The sequence below is a fragment of the Mizuhopecten yessoensis genome, unplaced genomic scaffold (genome assembly GCF_002113885.1).
Source record: "Mizuhopecten yessoensis strain PY_sf001 unplaced genomic scaffold, ASM211388v2 scaffold10707, whole genome shotgun sequence".
NCBI lineage: Eukaryota > Metazoa > Mollusca > Bivalvia > Pectinida > Pectinidae > Mizuhopecten > Mizuhopecten yessoensis.
Window position 1 is genome coordinate 179,877 of NW_018408681.1, and position 21,254 is coordinate 201,130.

At 36.5% G+C, this 21,254-nt stretch overlaps 1 protein-coding gene across 3 annotated transcripts in view; it reads left to right on the forward strand.

The window, feature by feature from the left end:
- Positions 1-21,254, forward strand: part of LOC110461918 (SNF-related serine/threonine-protein kinase-like) — a 58,329-nt gene that overhangs the window by 26,419 nt on the left and 10,656 nt on the right. The window contains exons 3-5 of one of the 3 annotated variants that reach the window (XM_021515653.1): positions 10,722-10,928; positions 11,480-11,656; positions 16,315-16,788. In XM_021515653.1, the coding sequence (XP_021371328.1) occupies positions 10,722-10,928; positions 11,480-11,656; positions 16,315-16,788 (858 nt within the window). Of the gene's footprint in view, positions 1-10,721; positions 10,929-11,479; positions 11,657-16,314; positions 16,789-20,328; positions 20,401-21,254 lie in introns of all 3 variants that reach the window. The other 2 variants (XM_021515654.1, XM_021515655.1) reach the window with 2 other exon arrangements.

Genomic DNA, 21,254 nt, shown 5'->3' on the forward strand with positions numbered 1-21,254 from the left:
TCTTTAAAAATTGCTTGAAATGCACATGTACATGTATTTGTATGTATTTAAATCATATTTGTTTGGCTTATAACCTTATGAAAGGAAAATAAGTCGGTTTGTTGGTCAAGGGCCCAAATGTTACCCAGCAGCTGGGGAACAGTGATTAGGAAAAGTGTGGGTGTTTTGCATACATACATGTGCCAGTAAAGCCTACACATCATTTGATGAAGGGCTATATATGAAAGAAGTGTAGTTCCTGCTATATATGTAGGAAGTGTAGTACCTGCTATATATGTAGGAGGTGTAGTACCTGCTATATATGTAGGAAGTGTAGTACCTGCTATATATGTAGGAAGTGTAGTACCTGCTATATATGTAGGAAGTGTAGTACCTGCTATATATGTAGGAAGTGTAGTACCTGCTATATATGTAGGAAGTGTAGTACCTGCTATATATGTAGGAAGTGTAGTACCTGCTATATATGTAGGAAGTGTAGTACCTGCTATATATGTAGGAAGTGTAGTACCTGCTATATATGTAGGAAGTGTAGTACCTGCTATATATGTAGGAAGTGTAGTACCTGCTATATATGTAGGAAGTGTAGTACCTGCTATATATGTAGGAAGTGTAGTACCTGCTATATATGTAGGAAGTGTAGTACCTGCTATATATGTAGGAAGTGTAGTACCTGCTATATATGTAGGAAGTGTAGTACCTGCTATATATGTAGGAAGTGTAGTACCTGCTATATATGTAGGAAGTGTAGTACCTGCTATATATGTAGGAAGTGTAGTACCTGCTATATATGTAGGAAGTGTAGTACCTGCTATATATGTAGGAAGTGTAGTACCTGCTATATATGTAGGAAGTGTAGTACCTGCTATATATGTAGGAAGTGTAGTACCTGCTATATATGTAGGAAGTGTAGTACCTGCTATATATGTAGGAAGTGTAGTACCTGCTATATATGTAGGAAGTGTAGTACCTGCTATATATGTAGGAAGTGTAGTACCTGCTATATATGTAGGAAGTGTAGTACCTGCTATATATGTAGGAAGTGTAGTACCTGCTATATATGTAGGAAGTGTAGTACCTGCTATATATGTAGGAAGTGTAGTACCTGCTATATATGTAGGAAGTGTAGTACCTGCTATATATGTAGGAAGTGTAGTACCTGCTATATATGTAGGAAGTGTAGTACCTGCTATATATGTAGGAAGTGTAGTACCTGCTATATATGTAGGAAGTGTAGTACCTGCTATATATGTAGGAAGTGTAGTACCTGCTATATATGTAGGAAGTGTAGTACCTGCTATATATGTAGGAAGTGTAGTACCTGCTATATATGTAGGAAGTGTAGTACCTGCTATATATGTAGGAAGTGTAGTACCTGCTATATATGTAGGAAGTGTAGTACCTGCTATATATGTAGGAAGTGTAGTACCTGCTATATATGTAGGAAGTGTAGTACCTGCTATATATGTAGGAAGTGTAGTACCTGCTATATATGTAGGAAGTGTAGTACCTGCTATATATGTAGGAAGTGTAGTACCTGCTATATATGTAGGAAGTGTAGTACCTGCTATATATGTAGGAAGTGTAGTACCTGCTATATATGTAGGAAGTGTAGTACCTGCTATATATGTAGGAAGTGTAGTACCTGCTATATATGTAGGAAGTGTAGTACCTGCTATATATGTAGGAAGTGTAGTACCTGCTATATATGTAGGAAGTGTAGTACCTGCTATATATGTAGGAAGTGTATACGTAGTACCTGCTATATATATATGTAGGAAGTGAAGTACCTGTTATATATGTAGGAAGTGTAGTACCTGCTATATATGTAGGAAGTGTAGTACCTGCTATATATGTAGTAAGTGTAGTCCTGCTATATATATGGGTGGCAGTGGTTCAGGCATTAAACCCCTGCTTTGTGGAAATTATCTTGATTAGTGTTGTTGCAAAGACGTGTCCATGACTCAATTGAGGTTACAGGGAATTGCCACTGACACTAGCAGTAGTTTGTAAGCTTAAGCCTGTATTACAGTGCTGCTTAGTGCTATTTATGGCATAATGTCTTGCACATATCACGATGAATCTTACACTTTTAAAAAATGGAATTGAAGATTGGGGAAAATCTTCTTATCATGCATGTGTTTAGCCTGCTTCTTGTCTGCGATATGGGAAGATAGTAGGAAGGCAAGTGCAGAATTTGAACGAAGAAAGTATCGAGATCAGTGCCTAGTTAAAGTTTTAAGGATAAACAAACTTCAAATTTTTATGTATATATATATAGCAACTGTCCAAATAAACCGAGTAATTTTATGCATACTATGTAGACGTGCATGTTCTACTTTTCAGCATTGTATTGTCCTTACATGTATAAAACTAGCTACAGATAATAAACTGAAGAGCAAATTGACATTTTCTTTTTAAGCCCACCATCATCTTATGGTGGGCTATTCAAATTGCCCTGCGTCCGTGGTCCGTTCGTCCATCGTCCATCCTTAAACAATATTAGTTATATAGTCAGTTACTGACCCTCTACAGAACCATATAGGGTCAGTAAGCCTGAGCCTCCTATACATCTTACTGTCTGTCTATGGTTCTGTATAGGGTCAGTAACTGACTATATAACGAATTTATCGCATCGAGAACCCTTTTTGCTTAAAATGAAAGTGATGTAATGCATAACAAAACAATATGAATATTTAACAAATTTCGTCTAACCTCGCTGAGGTATAGCCTTCAAAATCCACATCCTGATGTTTCTGCATGAGATAATTCTTAAAACACTTCACACACGTCTTGTTGGCCTTTTGCGTTTGGGCAGACTGACTGTTTAGTCGCTTCTTGTCTATTTCTTCCGTTGTCGTCTGACCAAATCTCTCCATGTTGTTGTTGTGCTGTTGTCTCTCAATGTCACCGAAACGCTTAGATAAGGGGACGGCACCCACGCTAAAACAAAAGACGGTCGCTTGCGACAGCGTCTTACTAAGTTTGCCTGGTGTAGGGGAAGCAACTCCTATCATTTTACGATACAATGTAGCGAATGGGAATTACGGTGAGCATTGTATCATTTTCAGAATATTCAGGTACCTGGTATCTGTTGTTTTAGTTTTGAAGCGGTGAGCAGTGGGCGGCCATATTGTCCTATAATGGAATGCTACTGACCCTATATAGAAAATTAGAGGGTCACCACGTGACAGCTCTAAACCAATGGATTTTGGACATTTTTGTCCGAGGTGCGATAATTCTTGTTATTACTATTTCTCGGGAAGTACAAAAGGGATATTTCTCAAATGTTATATGTAGGTTCCCCTTGGTCCTTTGTTGTGCAGATTTACTTTTGAGACTGATCAGAAAAACAAAATGGCCGATAGGCAGCCATCTTGGATTTTGACAGTGATGGTTTGTTATCACTATTTCTCAGGAAGTACAGGAGAGATCTTCCTTAATTATTTTACGTACTGTAGGTTCCCCTTGGTATGAAGTTATGCACATTTTCTGATGAGACTTATGGGATAAACAAATCTTTGATTTTGACAGTTAAGGATTGTTAGTCAATTTTTGACATTGAAGGTTTGTTAGTACTATTTCTTGGGAATAACTTGAGGGATCTTTCTCAAATTTGATATGTACATGTAGGTTCCCTTTGATCCCTCATTGTGCATGTTATATTTTGAGACTGATCATAAAAACAAAATGGCTATAGGAAGAACTAAACAAATCTTTCTCATATTGCAATAATAGATTCTATTTCTTTCACATTAAGTACTGTACTAGTAAATATGTGAAATGACAAACTCACTTTGAAGGTTGTCTTTTATACACAGCAGTATTAAGTTTAGATCAATAGTTACCTCAAGGTGCATTTACTATTAACATGGCTCGATCAAACAGATTAGAGAAAAGAAGAGAAAATATCGAATTGACAAAGAACCATGAAGATGGTGCAATGGAGGGCACCAAGATCTCTCTGGTATCTCTTTTTTGGAATCCATAAGATTTTCAGTAAACTGTCTTCCCATCAGGAGCATCCATTATAATACTATAATTTGTAATGCTGATCAGGAGTCTCCCTAAAGAAACCTGTATCCACATATATCCACCTTCAGGAGCCTCCCTTATGGTACCTGGATCTACAACCCAACCCCGTCAGGAAGGTTCCTTGTAAATCATACACCCCCATCCCATCCTCCCCAATCAGGAACCGCACTGCCAACTGGTAAAATCTGTATCTTCAACACACACATCATCAGCCCCCCCCCCCCCCCCCCCCCCCCCCCCCCCCCCTCCCCTTTCTGATCAGGAGCCCCACTGCTAAAACCTGTATCTACAACCCACACCCCATCAGGGAGATTACTAGTATTAATGGTACCTGTGCCCACATACACCCCCTCCCTGATCAGGAGCCTCACTGCCAATGCTAAAACCTGGATCTACAACCCAAATCCCATCAGGGAGGTTACTTATTAATGGTTATCTGTGTCCACATACACCCCCTCCCTGATCAGGGGCCTCACTGCCAATGTTAAAACCTGTATCTACAACCCACACCCAATCAGGGAGGTTACTTACATGTACAAATGTATTAATGGTACCTGTGGCCACATACACCCCCTCCCTTATCAGGAGCCTCACTGCCCACTGCAAAACCTGACTATCTACAACCCACACCCCATCAGGGAGGTTACTTATTAATGGTACCTGTGCCCACATACACCCCCCTCCCTGATCAGGAGGCTCACTGCCCACTGCTAAAACCTGACTATCTTCAACCCACACCCCATCAGGGAGGTTACTTATTGATGGTACCTGTGCCCACATACATCTCCATCAGGAGCCTCCCTGGTAATACCTGTATCTACACCCACACAATCTAATTAGGAAACTTTAACATTAAGGCAGTCCAAACTTAGCCTCAACATTTTTTGAGTCACTACACAGTTCCGTTGTTGATGGCACTAACTTCGAGTTATGCTGCGATGAAATGTCATGACATTTCCGACACTGTGGGTTGCTATTCTAACTTAAAGGCCATGGTGCCATATATATGAAGATCTGGTCAAAGTTGAGTGATGTGCTGCAACTAATTGGAAATTATACAATCAGCTCAAATTGTTGTTATGTTGACTCAGTCATGTCTGTTCTTATATGGATGTATGTTCTGTATAATTTAACGCCAGTTACTTGCCACTTAAACCGTAATTGGCCCACATTTTGAATTGTCCAGTATTTAATCAATGTATCAGTTTACATTGTGATAATTGTGTGGTCAAGGCTCCGCCATTGTATGTTAACTGATCTACTTAAGCTCTTAAATGGAACACTTTGATGTTATACATTAGTAGGTAATTATAGAAGATTTATACAAAGAATTGACCAGGCTGTTCCTTGGACCAATTTGATACTTGAATTGATTATTCCATGGTGGGGGCCACTAAATGTGGCTTAGCGAAAAACTTTTGTATTGTGAATTAATACATATGATTTAAAAATCTATTACATAATGATACAAATTGTGGTTCATGAAAAGTTCAAAGCCATAACTTGGTAGTCTTCATGAAACCTGTTGTGCTGTCTGACATGTGCAATGGAAATAGCGCTGGTCAGACAATGTTAACAAGCTTTAACTCAGCTCTCTGGTACCGTTCTATATACATGTAGCCTCACATTCAGTAGCTAGAATGACAGACTGGTGTCGTTGTTATATATTACCATCATTGAACGCTTAGATCCAGAAATCTGTGTTTCTACTGAACTTACAGTGAGTAGATGAAATCATTTTTCTTCTCCACCTTTACCCTGGTAAAAGTTCTTCACTCATAAATAAAAAGCCTTATGAACAACTTCACAGCAACAAAGCAAAGGAAAAAAGTATTGCCCGTTTAAATTCTTGGGAAAAGGTAGGAAAAATTTCATCCAATAAATATTGATCTGGTCAGACAAATGCAAGGGAGCTGATCATATGTCCAGCAAATTCTGAAGAGAAAAAGTACTGGTAGCCTTATAACAGTATGGAGGTAAATATGCCAGTAGGACACGCTAATTTCCCAGTTTGTGCACAGCTGTCTGACTGTAGCTGTGCATACTATCAGAAGTCTGCTGTATCACTAAGCAGGGGTCCTTTGCACCGCCTAGAGTTCTTAAGTTTCCATCTATGTCAGGTATCAGATATTCAACAGTCAGGATTAGCTGTGGTCAGGCGTACACAGTTGTATGTTAAAGACCAGTTGATAGTGACTTAATTTCACTTCTTTGGTCATCAGTGGATAAATTATACTTTCAGCAAAGAAATTGGTTTATTTTTATCTGTAATTAGTTGTTTACCATCAAATTAGCCCCCAACACAAAGTAATCCAGTTCTCACATTGATCATGTGTCAAATCTGAAAGCCCTGGCTAACTGAATCCATGTGGCGAAAAAGATGTTTCACAATAAAGTGTTCTGATGTCCAGAACAAAATATTACCAGGTGTATAACACTCTCTCCTTTAACCAAAGTGGCCAGGGTTTGATTTCCTGATCAGTCGTAAAAAGGTATGGGGTCACCTGCCTGACCATTTGGGTTTTCATCTGGGCCAACTAGAGTGATTGTTATAAGTTGTAATAACTTGTTTCACAGTTGTTGTAAAATAAATGAAATTTATATATATCACCAGGTTTTTCTGCTTGAACCCATTGGCCAGTGGCCATTGGTAATAAATACAAGCTTTGTATAAGTAGTGAACATTGATGTTAATCAGCAGACATGGCCTTGGAGGTGTCGTGTTGATGTTTGCAGTGAATGATAACAGCAGCTGTGCCCAGACTTAATACTCCACCGGCACGGGAGAATACACCATAATGTACAACATACAATTGTACTGACAGAAAAAATATAAGTAGCCTCTTATAGCCTTAGACTATGATGTGTTGACATTGACCGTTGGGCTTAACTCTCACTTCATTACCAGGTGCCAAAGACGTGTCCTTGAACGCGAATCATTATAGCTCAGTTATGCAATATTAACCGAATTCACGTTTCTGAATGTTTTGTCTGTAAAGCACATCAGATTTTTTCACAGAAATTTAATACCACTGTATTGTTTGAAGCGTTCTTTAACAATATAGTGATGTGCAAACAAAGTTGTGTTGTCGTGTAATCGTGCATGTTTTGATAAAAGTAAAGTCTTTCTGCTTGAAAGAACCAGGTAAAGTGTTGATGTTCTGCAATATGTAAATGTTCCAAGTTTTGTATGGGATGTATGTACCAGCCCAATGCAAGTCAGTTTTGAGGTTCAGAGCATTTCACCCTGTTGTGCTGGTAGACAAGGGCTGATAACTGTATTGGACTTGGTTGTCCGTGTGAAATTTAATGTATTGTATTTACCTTTTGGTAGTCTAACACTCTTTTTAAAACAAAAGTAAAGGATTGTAAGGAAAACAATATGGCTTTTATATGTGGCACAGGAGCAACTTATCCATTTGCATTAGGAGCGGTATTGTTGTTGGAGTTTGCCTGATTATATTGTACACAAATAGTGCTAATCTGTGGACCAATATGCCTAATGATGACCTTATAAAGATTACACAGGGGTCATGGTCGCTTTATATATATACATACAACACTAACAAGGATGTGACAATCGACCTGACCTGTTTGCAAGTCCCTGTGATTGATGACTTTATTACACCTGGGTCATTGTTCACTTGGGATTAGATTGTTTAACTGTAACATAACAAAGCCCCATTAAGATCTGTGTAAATACAGTAACATGGTATTTGTAGGTCCAAGGTTGTCCCTGATTACACCCAGTTCTGGCACGGGGGACTGCCTCCACGCCTTTTGTCCTGATTAAAATCACCGTCCCTAACACGGGGCTAACTAGTTACATCTCAGTACAGCAGAAAGTTTTATGAGTTTTTATCACAGAATGAGAGAAGGAGATAATTAGCTTCATAAGCCATTTATATTCTTATTTTGTTCCAAGTTTTGTTTTCATGGATGACATCATAGATAAGCCTTGAGCTCATGATCTTTGCATCTAAAAAAGGAAATCTTGATCAATGAAAGAAGCTGATATATTGTCATAAGAAGGATGTGGTCAATTTTTTAAGAAGTTGTTGTCAGAATGTAATCAAACTTAATCATATATGATATATCGATTAAATAGATTTAAGATTTTTGTCCAACCAACTATCGTTTACAAAATTTGAACTATTAAAAGCCTGCTTCATGCTTATTGACATATCTGTTAAAATTTGTACTAATTTGCAAGGTTTTGAAATATAATATATTGCGATACAGCAATATTTTATCTCTGCAGAACATGGTCAGTTTGGAACACCAGGATAATGTTTTCATGCACCTCAGACAGAGATATCCCCATGCTAGATTTTTCTATCTCGTCCAATCTGTCTTGTACATTTACGTGACATTTTGCGGAATTTTTAAACTGTAATGTATTCATCCGCATGTTAACTGCTTGAAATTGACAATTTGCATTATATTTATCTGATGTTCTGTTTTGTCGCTATATGTATAGTTTTAATGTTGTTAGATATTTGATGTTGTAGATAAAATATAATCTACACTGTGAAATATGTTGTAATCTATGTAAGGACGGACTACATTTTTATTTGGAAGCATTCAAATGTAGCTAGAGTAGTGAAGAGGTCATTATCATTTAAGGCCAAAGGCGGGTTACTTCTAGCTTTTAGCAATAGAAAAAAAATTGAGCTAAAAGGTGCGAGAAAAAAATTCAATTACCTAGGCCTGTAACTGAGCAAGATCAGGTTATCTCAGTCTCGGGCTAAGATTCTATAACATCCCAACCTCGGCTTACTCCTCGGTTGGGATTTTGTTACAGAACCTTAACCCTCGACTGAGATGATCCGATCTCGCTCAGTTACAGGTAAAAGATTTTATTAGTCCGTTATCCAGCAAACAGGCAAGTCTGCCTGTTTTGGAGAAAGGATCCTCAAATATTCATCCTTATCTTTATTGACTCAGGAGAAATCAGGAGAGTCCTCTACAGCATAATTATGGAATTTTTGTTACTGGCAGCCGCACATGTCCCGATCCTCCCCCATGAACATCTTGAAACATTGCATTATTCAATACAAAAAGATTAAAGTTTGAACTTGATGTATTTAAAAAATATAATGTTGCATCAGATTCTATTCATAGCTGAATATCTTTGATGTTACCGTATTTTTAAGGATGCCAATTAATTGCAGAAGTTAATTCTTCATTACTTTGTGTTACATAGTATGTGTATATAGCTTAAAGAATAAGTTCTTTCTGATCACAAACACATACGGTATATGCCTACTGTGAACAACATTGATTGACACCCAATCTGGAAGTCCCGGTAGTAAATTAAATCAGGACTTGCTTGATTGAACTGATTGAAGTGGGTATATAGCTATATAGGCCAATCTATATATTGATCACTGGTATGTTTCAAACAGCAGCTCTTCAAGTCTGCTGTTGTAGCAACCATTTTCTACAGATATGATCGATTAGTGAAGAAATCACTTCCTAAGCACGTAGTTTTCACATTATTGTGACAAATATGATGTTTTATCAACAACTTTTAAAGGTATTTAATTGTTCATAACAGTTCTACATATATATATACTTTATATATATTGTGCTAGTACAGTAAATATCAGTACATCAGTCTTCACTAGTTCATACACCAGGGGTCAAGCTGACCATATGTGATAGGTACCGGTACATTTAAAATCAGCAACAGAAGTCAAGCTCACCGTATTCCAGTTACAACTAGTAACCAGAACTTTGGGACATTAACATGTTGACCATGTCTTCAGGGAACTTGGATGCAGTATTCTAGTACATTTGTACATTTATTTTCTTCAGAAAAGTTGGAAAATATCACTGCATATTTGTTTGATACTAAATCACATTTACCATGACAGAGCCTTCCTGGGGCTATTTTGGGGATTCAAGGGGTTTTTGCCTTTATTCCTGTTGTGCTATTCTTATTCCAAATTCTGTTCAAACTTTCACATTTTAGGTATTGTGTTTTTATTTTCAGCTTGTAATTATATAATTAGAGGACAATGTATGCATTTAAATGAAATGATATTGTCCTAAATAAGAGTGTTTTAAGTGTTCATATGACATTTTGTTTGAGAAGGAAAAATCTATATATAATATTGTAGGGGCGAAACCGGTCGACATTTCTAATAAATTACAAGAATAACTTATTGCTCCTTCGCCTGTTGTGATTGAATCTATTTTATGATGTTCTCACTTTTACTCAATCCCCTGCATACTTTCGGGTATCCAGACGAGGAGCAAAGGACCAAATTATTCCACCATTAAGAAAACCACGGTGTTGGCTCCTACCCTTGCCTTGTTATATATAATATATATGTAATACTAAAAATTCCTTATTTGCATTACTGCAAAATATGCTTTTCCTAATTCCAATGCCACAGAATCCATTCCCAAAACAGCAAAAAAATAATTAAAAAAATATAAACATAGTAGATGCAGCCTTGGAAGAACCTACAGATATTCAAGTGTAAATCAAGTTCATCTTGAAGCTTGTTTTAAATTGAGTTCCGATACATACAAACTCAACAAAAGCTATTGTAAAAAGAAATCTGCATGTCTCGAAAAATCAGTTACATTAGTTGTGCTTTTGTATATATATGAAACAAAGAGTTATGTTCCTTTCTACTCATGCATGTATTAATATTTACCTTGTTTGTGTTTTCCAGTCTCATCACCAAGATGCTACAGAAGGACCCGGCTGATCGTATGTCACTGGACGACATAGTCGACCATGCCTGGCTCAAGTCCTCTGATTCCACAACATTGCGGATGATGCCACTTATCTTGCACGAACATCTGTGTGAGGAAGACCACAACTACCTCGTTAACAAAATGGTGGAGGGCAACATTGCAACCAAGGAGGAAATCTTACAGTAGGTCATAGGTCCCATGTCAACTGATGCCATCAAACATACATAGTGGTGATTCCTAGCCTTTTGATGAATAACTGTTACCTATCAGGAGTGGGGAGAATATTTTTCTCGAGTGTGTATAAGAAATATTCAACCCTTGAGTGAAAGTTAACTGTTTTTTGGCGAAAAATGTTGGCTCCATTTATAATGTTATTCTTTATCGAATCATGAGTTTATGTGAACATATTCCATCCTCTGCCTTATGATGTCACAATAAGAATATTTCAGGGTTACTATGACATCACAATTACAAATGCCCATTTTTAGCTCACTTGGCCCTAGAAAAACATCTAATTAAGTAATTTCACTGTCAAACCTTGTATTTCACTGGTAAGAAAGTAATAAAAAGTCCCAAAAGTATTTACTTGGAAAAACAGTTGTGGAAATAACTATTCATGTTAAATATGCAACTGGCAGTACTAAAATATCAATTTCAAAGCAGGAAGTATTTGAGATATTTGTACAATTGATTTTTTTTCAGTATGCAAACAAATAAACTGGTTCTATTTCAGATCATTAGAAAAAGACATGTACGACCATATAGCAGCCACATTTTACCTTCTGGCAGAGCGCAAACTCAAGCGACAACACCAGGAGCAACACAACGCCTCGGTAATACGGAAGCACTCGGCACCAGCCTCACACGGTCACAGCAGACCTTACCTGGAGCCACTCGCACTGTCCCCTCGGTAGGTAGCGCCCCACCCCTTGGCAAATAGTGTAGTGACACACTGCCGACATGTCAGGGTAGGGATCAGGAAAGTGTTAGCTTTGGTGTAATCTTTTCATATTTATACTCTGAATATTGGAATGACTTACTAGCTGTGAATGAGGTGCCATGTTTTGAATTGTAAAAGAATGCCACTGTTTTGCGGATGTTTGAATTTTAGGCTGTATTTTTCTTGCAACACTTTTAGTTCAATTGACACTATATGGTGTTAATAAAGTCAGCTTTCTGAACCCCAGGGTGCTATATAGCATTAACTAAACCAACTCTCTGGTCCTCAGATCAACTTACCAACTCTCTGGTCTTTAGGGTGCTATATAGCATCAACTAACCAACTCTCTGGTCCTTAGGGTGCTATATAGCATCAACTAACCAACTCTCTGATCTCCATGGTGCCATATAGCATCAACTAAACCAACTCTCTGGTCCTCAGGGTGCTATATAGCATCAACTAGACCAACTCTCTGGTCCTCATGGTGCTATATAGCATCAACTAAACCAACTCTCTGGTTTCCAGGGTGCTATATAGCATCAACTAAACAAATTTTCTTATCTCCAGAGTGCTATACGGCATCAACTAAACCTACTCTCTGATCTCCAGGGTGCTATATAGTATCAACTAAATCTACTCTCTGGTCTCCAGGCCTAGGGTACTATATAGCATCAACTAACCAACTCTCTGATCTCCAGGGTGCTATATAGTATCAACTAAATCTACTCTCTGGTCTCCAGGCCTAGGGTACTATATAGCATCAACTAACCAACTCTCTGATCTCCAGGGTGCTATATAGCATCAACTAAATCTACTCTCTGGTCTCCAGGGTACTATATAGCATCAACTAACCAACTCTCTGATCTCCAGGGTGCTATATATAGCATCAACTAAACCAACTCTCTGGTCTCCAGGGTGCTATATAGCATCAACTAAATCTACTCTCTGGTCTCCAAGGTGCTATATAGCATCAACTAAACCTACTCTCTGATCTCCAGGGCGCCATCTGGTGTCGACAGAATCAGCCCTTTTGCGCCTAGAGTGCCATATATATGGCATCACTGATTTCTTAACTCTGTCAGTACCGTTGTCGTGTACACATGACAACAATATGTCATCCTGGTCCCCGTGTCTTGTACACACGACAACAGAAACTTGTCGTATGTTCAGCTGGTAATTGCACACGACAATCGCGTAATACAATTATTTGTCGCTAAAATCAGCACCCTTCAGTTGGAAAGAAATAGTTTTATAGGTGCGGAGTACACAATTTATATTTTGTGACGTATTGTTTTCAAATCTGACGCAAGATGTTTGCGTTTGGTGATTCAAATATAAACAATATGGCGGCAAATTAATTTGATATGAACAATCGTAAAATCATCACCAACTATTTATTAAGACTTATGGAAGTAAATATGAAAATTTCAATATAAGTCTTAATGAAATCTATCCGTAATTAGAAAAAAAAACTAACTACTTTGTATTCCTAAACAATAATCAATTCCTATTAGGAATCTCCACTACAACGCTGTTGTAAAAACAAGGTTTTGTATCGTTTGTTGCCGAACAGATGTCAATTTTTCTGTCATAATTAGCTGCCAGTTAGTCATTATGCTGCGAAAATGAAGAAGTGTGTGTCTATAAACGACATATAACAAAAACAATATTTGTTCACGGTTACCTGTTAAATTCTTGCAGCAATTACACCTCGTCTAAAAAAAACATTAATAATCTGCCATTTTGTTATTTGCGCGGTAAAGTGGGTGAGTCTAGTAAGGATGGAATCCGGACCGGATTTGCAGTATGGAAAGAGTTAAGTTATCCTAAACAGAACATCAGGAAAAGAAAAGATCCATTTCAATTGATTTTATATACAAGATTTTAGCAAAAGCCTATTTGGAGCTTTTCATAATGTAAATATATATAAAAGAGATTCTTCTTTACCGTGTTTATATATATATCAAATCTAACAAGCCCTGTGCTATAAATTTTATACAAACCGAATCAAGTAAATAGTCTTTAAAACTATTGATACTTATCAAGAATCAGGATGATTGAAGCAGATAAAAAGTAAGAGCATATATTGGCAGATTTAAAAAGAAAAGAAATTAAAACAAACCTCACCTTTTAGTGTACATATAGATATGGCAGACATTTTTACACCCCAAAGCCTGCACAAATGCAATATGTTTTCACTTTCACAGTTTTGATAAGATATTTCATACACTTTTCAGTGTAAAACCCAATTAATAATTATATACTTCTTATAGAATATTAGTCGTGTGTTAAACTAGGATATGTTTGCAGTTTAGGGAAAAAGATAGGACATTTACAGATATTTTTTAAATGAAATTTGAAGATTTATCATTTTGAATTGTTTGCCACATGCAAATGATTACCTTATAAGCTCACTTGTGAATTGTTTGAGTAATTACAACACCTTTCTTTCACATACTTATAGTAATACAAAGAAATACGATCATAATGTAAAACAAAAGCAGTGATATTAAATGTCTCAAAGCCTTTCAAATCTTCAGGGGTTCATGATGATGTCATCAATTTTTGTGCACCTAAACTGTGACATCACAATGACAATTTTACTCATCAAAATAAACAGTCTCTTGAAAAGCAATGTAGAGATGAAAAGCTTAGAGACAATAGTAATTGGTGTATGATATTAAGCGAGCAGCCTTGAGTTTGGTATAGAATATTTTAATTTATGAAGTAAGGTGACGTTTGGTCAGAACTGCGATGAGAGGTACACTATTTTAATGTGGAAATGCATGGTGACGTGATAATTTCAGGCTCCAGGAACTTGAGGAACACTTAGCTGATGGTAAAGAACCATTCCTGTACGTCTTGCTTTTCTCATGAAATCATGCCTGTTAAATAAGCTGCCATGAAATGTATAGAGGCCTGCCACCCTACATTGTGTAGCACTTGATTATCTCCCTTACACCTGGTTATTGCTTTCTTCCCATTGCCAGATAATATAGCACAATTGCCTTTCGGTGATGGATTTGCTAGTTTTGGGTCTTGATGCTCTAGAATTTTCTAGTTATTCATATGGAGATATCTTTCGAGAACATTTTTTGACATGTTAAACATTTCAGATGGGAAATTAAATTGAATTAATCTGTCAATATTTCATATTCCTACCTGTTTGTGTATCTAGATTTTGAAATGTTAATTCTTATATTGTTAAAAATCTTTTAAGAACTTTTTTTGACATGTTATACTCCGAGCTGGGAAATTTTGCTTCATCTGTCAATATTTTGTTCTCTTACTAGTTTTAGCAATTCGATTTTGAAACGTTTAAGTTTTCCAGTCTTGAGAGTTTTGATTTCTTTGATGTGCTGTGATACATGTATTTGCCCGTGCCAGTCACTCAGCAAATCTCAGCCTACAGCTCGTGTCAGAAGTTTGGATATATACATGAAAGTTTCTCAGCATATCACACAGTTTTTGCTAAGAAGTCCCTATCCCGTTGAAGTGGTGTGTGTGGTTTTACTCTAGAGAACAGCACTTTTCTTATCATAAGCAGACATAGTCCAACCACAAACCATTTCATAAATAAGTATATGTGATGCCATACATAAGCTTCCTTTCATGCCTAATTGAAGATGGAAACCCTGCAGCCAGAATTTTTCATTCCACACATTTTGCACATTTATGAAACAAAGAATATCTTTTAATTTATTGGGTATTGTTGATTTTATAAATATATGTTTTTACTTATACATATTAATTATGATCCAATTTCTAGTCCCAATTTTATTGCAACTTTAGGATGTCTATTTAACTTTTATTGAAAGGCTGATTTAGGTAATGAGTTGCAAACTTTTCCAAATCTGATTTTTGACGAATATCTCAAAGTTGAAAATATATAGATATTTTTTGTAAGATGACCATGCAGAATCCATATGCAAATTAGAAAATAATATCGGACTGGGGCAAATTTACTATATTATGAGGGTTTCTATCGCAGTTTCTTTCCAATGTTTCTTTCATTGGTTCTGTTGTCTTCAGGTATAAATCTCAGATAGGTTCTTCAAAGTACATATGTTTTCTCGTATAAGATTATATTAATGTTATTTTGGAAAGTTTTCCCCTCAATGTTCATGGTTTTCATTATTAGATTTCACATTTTAATTCTCAAATGATTTTTAAATAAATTACATCAAATAAAGATATAATTAGCAAAACAACTTTTGCAAATATTACTCTCTTTCGAATATTTTGTTTTGTTTTTGTTTGCAAAATTTTCCTTTAAACTTAAATGAAGTATCATACCCATAGCTCACCACTCACCCGTAGTATGGACTACAGCAGTCACTGATTCCTACATGTATTGCAGACAATCACTTGATCTAAAACAAATATTTCGAACACTGGGAAACAAACAGTCACTTTGCTTACCTGGTTTTGCTGCCATTGATATGACCACTAGCCTTTGTTTCCCACTGAAAATTTCATGTAAAATTATAATTGCCATACATGTATCTTGATTGAGACTGAATTATTTCGTAGATAACATGTATTTCTTATATCAGACATATGCTGATCTATATCTCATGCTTTTAGTTTTTGCTGTTGCATCTACTTCGCTCTTTCTGTTTCTGAAGATTGCAGCTTGAAGCCAAAAAAACCAGGACAACTCCATTGGGTGCTTTTCTAAGCCCTACTTTGGAGATTCCTCCCAGTCCACCAATCGTTAGTGGAGATCTACGCGCCAACTACTTTGTAAAGAGCCTGACGACGAGTATGACCTTGGACCGAAAGTCTGCTCACTCAAAGAACAGGCACAATCAGCCTGACCAGTTGGGACTCATCTCGCCTGACAGGTCCTGTAGTGTCAGCCCTAAGGTGGGTCTACGGAAATTCTTGCCCTCCCTTGGTACCATCATGGACAGCTGCCAGACAAGTAACACTGCCGAGCAGATCCCAGACGTCCAACCAGCACCGAAAAAATTTGTTCCCATATCCAAGATCCAGATACTCAAGTCATTCTTCGAGAGGAAAGTGTCATCAAAGGGCAAGAGTGGAGGGTTAGACAAAATGCGAGATCTGCACAATCGGATTTGGAGACATCACAAGAAGTAATTATGGCATGGTGTCCTGCCTGCAGTACCCACCGTTGTGACAATAGTGGTGTTGGTTTGATAGTCCATCTGTCTCACAGCAAGGCAACCTCCTGAACTAACAGCACGTTTTGCATCCTGATTGTTACCCCAAACTAACCCTTCAGTGACAGTCTGTGTCTTTACTTGTAGTATAGTGACTTACCATTGGTCAGATGGCCGAAGTAATGTACAGATCTTCATCAGAACCAACCAAATGCATCTACCTAGGGATTTGTCCATCTAAGAAAAAGCATGAACCTCTGATGTCCTCTGATTCAAGTTGTTGGAAGAGAATGCCATGTCTATCCCATTACATCCTAGATTGAAATTATTTCTTTATTTGTTTTAGAATTGTCTTTCTTTTCGCTCAGATTTTCTCAATGGTCTGTACTTGTTTATAATTTGGAGTATCATCAAGAGATATCATCTTGGAATCTTTACTCCTGGCTGTGTAGACAGAGGATCTAACATCATATTGCATGTTCTACTGTCACCAAGACTTCACCCTCTGTCCTCTTAATCTGTGGCTGGGTCCTGCTCTGCATGTGGTGAATAAGTTACAAGTGTCTTAACCAACCATCCAGAGGATGTTTATGTAACTGGTCCTTGTAAGGTCAAGGTGTAGATAGTACTGATTCCATCATGCAAGTGTACAGTCCATACTGGAAACGTATGCCAAAACTTTTCGATGCTGTCTCTTTCTTTTGTAATTATGATGTAAGTATTGGATTTAAAATGCTTTATAAAATTAGTTCTTGATATTTTCTGACAGCTGTATTTACTGACTCCGCACATTGTGGCTCAGCGAGTTATTTTCAGCGGTTTATAGGTGAGACAGCAGTGATTTGCACTCTTTGCTTTACAAAGGAAGCACCCGTTCTCGTATGACCCTGGCTGTTGTGTCTCCCTAGACACCCGTTCTCGTATGACCCTGGCTGTTGTGTCTCCCTAGACACCCGTTCTCGTATGACCCTGGCTGTTGCGAGGACGTTAAATCCTAAACAAAAAACCAAGGGAACAGATGTTTTCGAAAGCTTGATTTTTTTTTTTCAATTACTGTTTGTGTTAAAAACAAACTTAGTGTTTATAATCGATACCAAACTAATGAATATCATTCTGAAAATTAGTTCCTTTTTATTCGACATGTGTACATGTGAAAGATGTTTTCGATAAAACTTTGCTATTTACAGCTAGTGTATCCAAGTGCTACTGTTCCTTGCAGTACATACAAGTGTATTCCATATAAGTACAATTGTATATTATTTTATCAGAAGTAGGTTACCTTGTGTTGATGGTTTCATTCCACAATGTGAAACCTTTCAAGTTTCCTTTTGGAATAATGATGTATAATTTGCTGACATTTTTGAAAGATTTTCCAGAATGCATTCATATTCTGAATGTTTAGAGAAGTTTACAACGATTTTATATTCTTCTACAAATCACCTGTATTATATGCACGAAAATTTCTTGCAATCACATTGGTCGGATCATATACACGTGACCAGTCCTCAAAAACTCATGTAGACTGGTTATAGCCTATATGGATATTCCCCGGAACCTGTCGTAGCGCATGCGCAGTTAGACCGGAACGCGATCTGTCAGACGACAATAGAAGATGGCTGCTGGCGAACATTTCTCCTACGTTACATCAGAAAGGACTTTGTATGGTTTGGGCCTTTTTTGGCCCCCATATCCTTCAAAATTAAAAATCTGCAATTGAACTTTCAAACTAATGGTTCTTTAATTTTGAATACTTCCCCAGTACTTTTATGTATATATTTATTTGTGTTTTCAATTTTGGCTGCCATGGTAACCAGGTCATATTTGCATAAATTATTGAAATTTGATTATTTAGTCAATTTTGACAGGTTTTCACCTAGTTTTTCTCTTAGCTACCATAGAGCGCACTCTTGAACAAACTTTATATTTCTCCTAAAGATGTATTACAGATGCCTACCTATTATCCTTTGATATTAAGGTTGTTAAAGCATGCTCTCTATAGTTTCTAGGAGAAAAACTATGCAAAATATCCCAATATTTACTGAATATTCATTTTTTTCTTCTAATTTATGCAAATTTGAACTTGTTACCATGGCAACAATAATTAGAAATATAAATAAATATTTTCATAAGAGTATTTAGGAAGTATTCGAAATTAAAGAAACAGTCATTTCAAAGTTCATTTAAAGGTTTTGAATTTTGATGCATTTGGCGGCCCAAACCATACATAGTCCTTACCAAAGCTATTCGAGGATAAAGATGCTGTTAACATAAAAATGGCCACTGAACACACAGTGCATGTCCTCCATGCATGCTTGTCTTAAGAAAAACAACCTAGACAATGTCTTCAAAAGCTACGATGCTGAACTGTTGAATTCACACCTGGCTAAATTTTACACGGAGGCTCGCGTACAAAAATCAGAACCTTGAGTTTTGTTTTGTTTTATTTTGTTCTTGAAGCATATAATAAAACAGTTATGGACTTTTGTGCTGGTAAATATGAGGTTCATATCACATCATATTCACCAGCACAAAAGTCCATAATTGTATAAGGTAGCATATAGCTACTAAATCTTGACATGTTCTCAAGATTTTTAAAGACACTTTTTTTTTTAATTTTCTTCAAATTCTAGACCTATTATCATAATAAATAGTGGGCCAATATATACATGCCTTTGGCATTCGTGTTTTTGTATCATTCATGCAAAGAGAGTTTTTAATCAAAGTAAAACAAAATACCAGGTAGTCTTGTCATAATTTGAATACTTGTATGTTTGAATTGAGTTAATTTTTTGGTAATTACTGTTTAATCTTAAATTTATGATATGATTGAAATTATTCATTTTAGAATTATTTTTTTTTTTTTTTTTTTTTAAATTTTTTTTTTTTTTTTTTTTTTTTAAATATTTTTTTTTAGGTTTCATGTGGGAATTTCAGAAAGGTGAAATTCAAAATTAGTTAGAACAGTATATTGCCTAGCTGCTATAGTGGTATATTGCCTAACTGTTGGACTGTATACTGCCTAGCTGTTGTGGAATAGTATATTGCCTGGCTGTTGGGGATATGTGTTGCTTAGCTGTTGGAGCCATATATTGCCTAGCTGTTGCAGCTGTATATGGTCTATCTGTAAGATATTGTCTGTATTTTGGACCTGTATATTGGCTCTAGCTGTTGAAGCAGTATATTGCCTAACTGTTGGAGACATATATTGCCTAGCTGTTGGACTTTATATTGCAAGCTGTTGTAGAGCAATATATTGCCTAACTGTTGGAGTCATATATTTATATATGCCTAAGAGCAGCATATTGCCTATCTGTAAGAGTGGAATATTGCCTATATGTTTGAGCCTGATGTATATATTGGTTCTATTTGTTGGAGCAGTATTACCCGGCTGTTGAAGCTGTGTATTACTTGGGGTGTAAGGACTGTATCTAGCCTAACAGCATGTGTGTAATTGTTGATAATCATGCTAGAAAGTTATATAATTAACACCTGTGTAATGTTCATTTTCATAAGGGTCAAACAGCGAGGTATAGTGACACAGCCTATCTGTGCCTGTTCACAGCTAGAAGGGGAACCATGTCTTTGGTAAATCCATTTAATGCTTTATCCTGACACAGTTTGGTTTTGTGGAGTTCCATTTTGTATGGTTTTAATGTTTTCTCTATGACTTCAACGTCATACACACCGAAATGCATGCATAGGTCTTACAAATATGTATTTGAATTTGACAACTCTTTTATATTTGGCATGAATTACAATCTCTAATGCATGTCTTATTATAGGGTTTCTTTCATCTTGCGATGATATCGGGGGGGGNGGGGGTTGTACCAACAGCATAAGCTTGGACAGATGTGTCTCAAATAATATTTTGTCATTGTACTAGGTCCATTTATGAAATTTATAACAATATATTTATTCACTTTATCTGAAATAGTCTTTTTTAATCATCAAGAATATAATAAAATTCCAAACTTCACATTTTTTTAAATTACAAGAAATCTGATGAAATAGGAAACATTTGTACATTAAGAAATATGGACTGTTCATTGATAGAAAATATTTGTTTGCTGACAACATTTTAAGTTGAAAGTTTTACCCCCAAGAAATCAGTGCTATTTTTTTTTTATCCCTGGGACAATTACCAATCGCCAAAATTTCAAATAGAGATGTAGTTCAACTATTACAACTTTTTTATGAAAACAAAACTTTTTTTAATGTTTAATTTTCTGAAACAAGATAATCAAATGTTGATATTATTTGTGACATTTAAGCCAGTCTTATTTGATTAGAGAGACTATTGTGAGTTTGCCTTGGTTACTTTAAAACAGCAGTAACTGGGTTTTATTTAATTATTCAGGTTGGGGTACTATTTAATTTTTTTGAACGCATTTTCCCCCACCGTCAACACATATTAGTACATTTGTAATTGTAACGTGTCT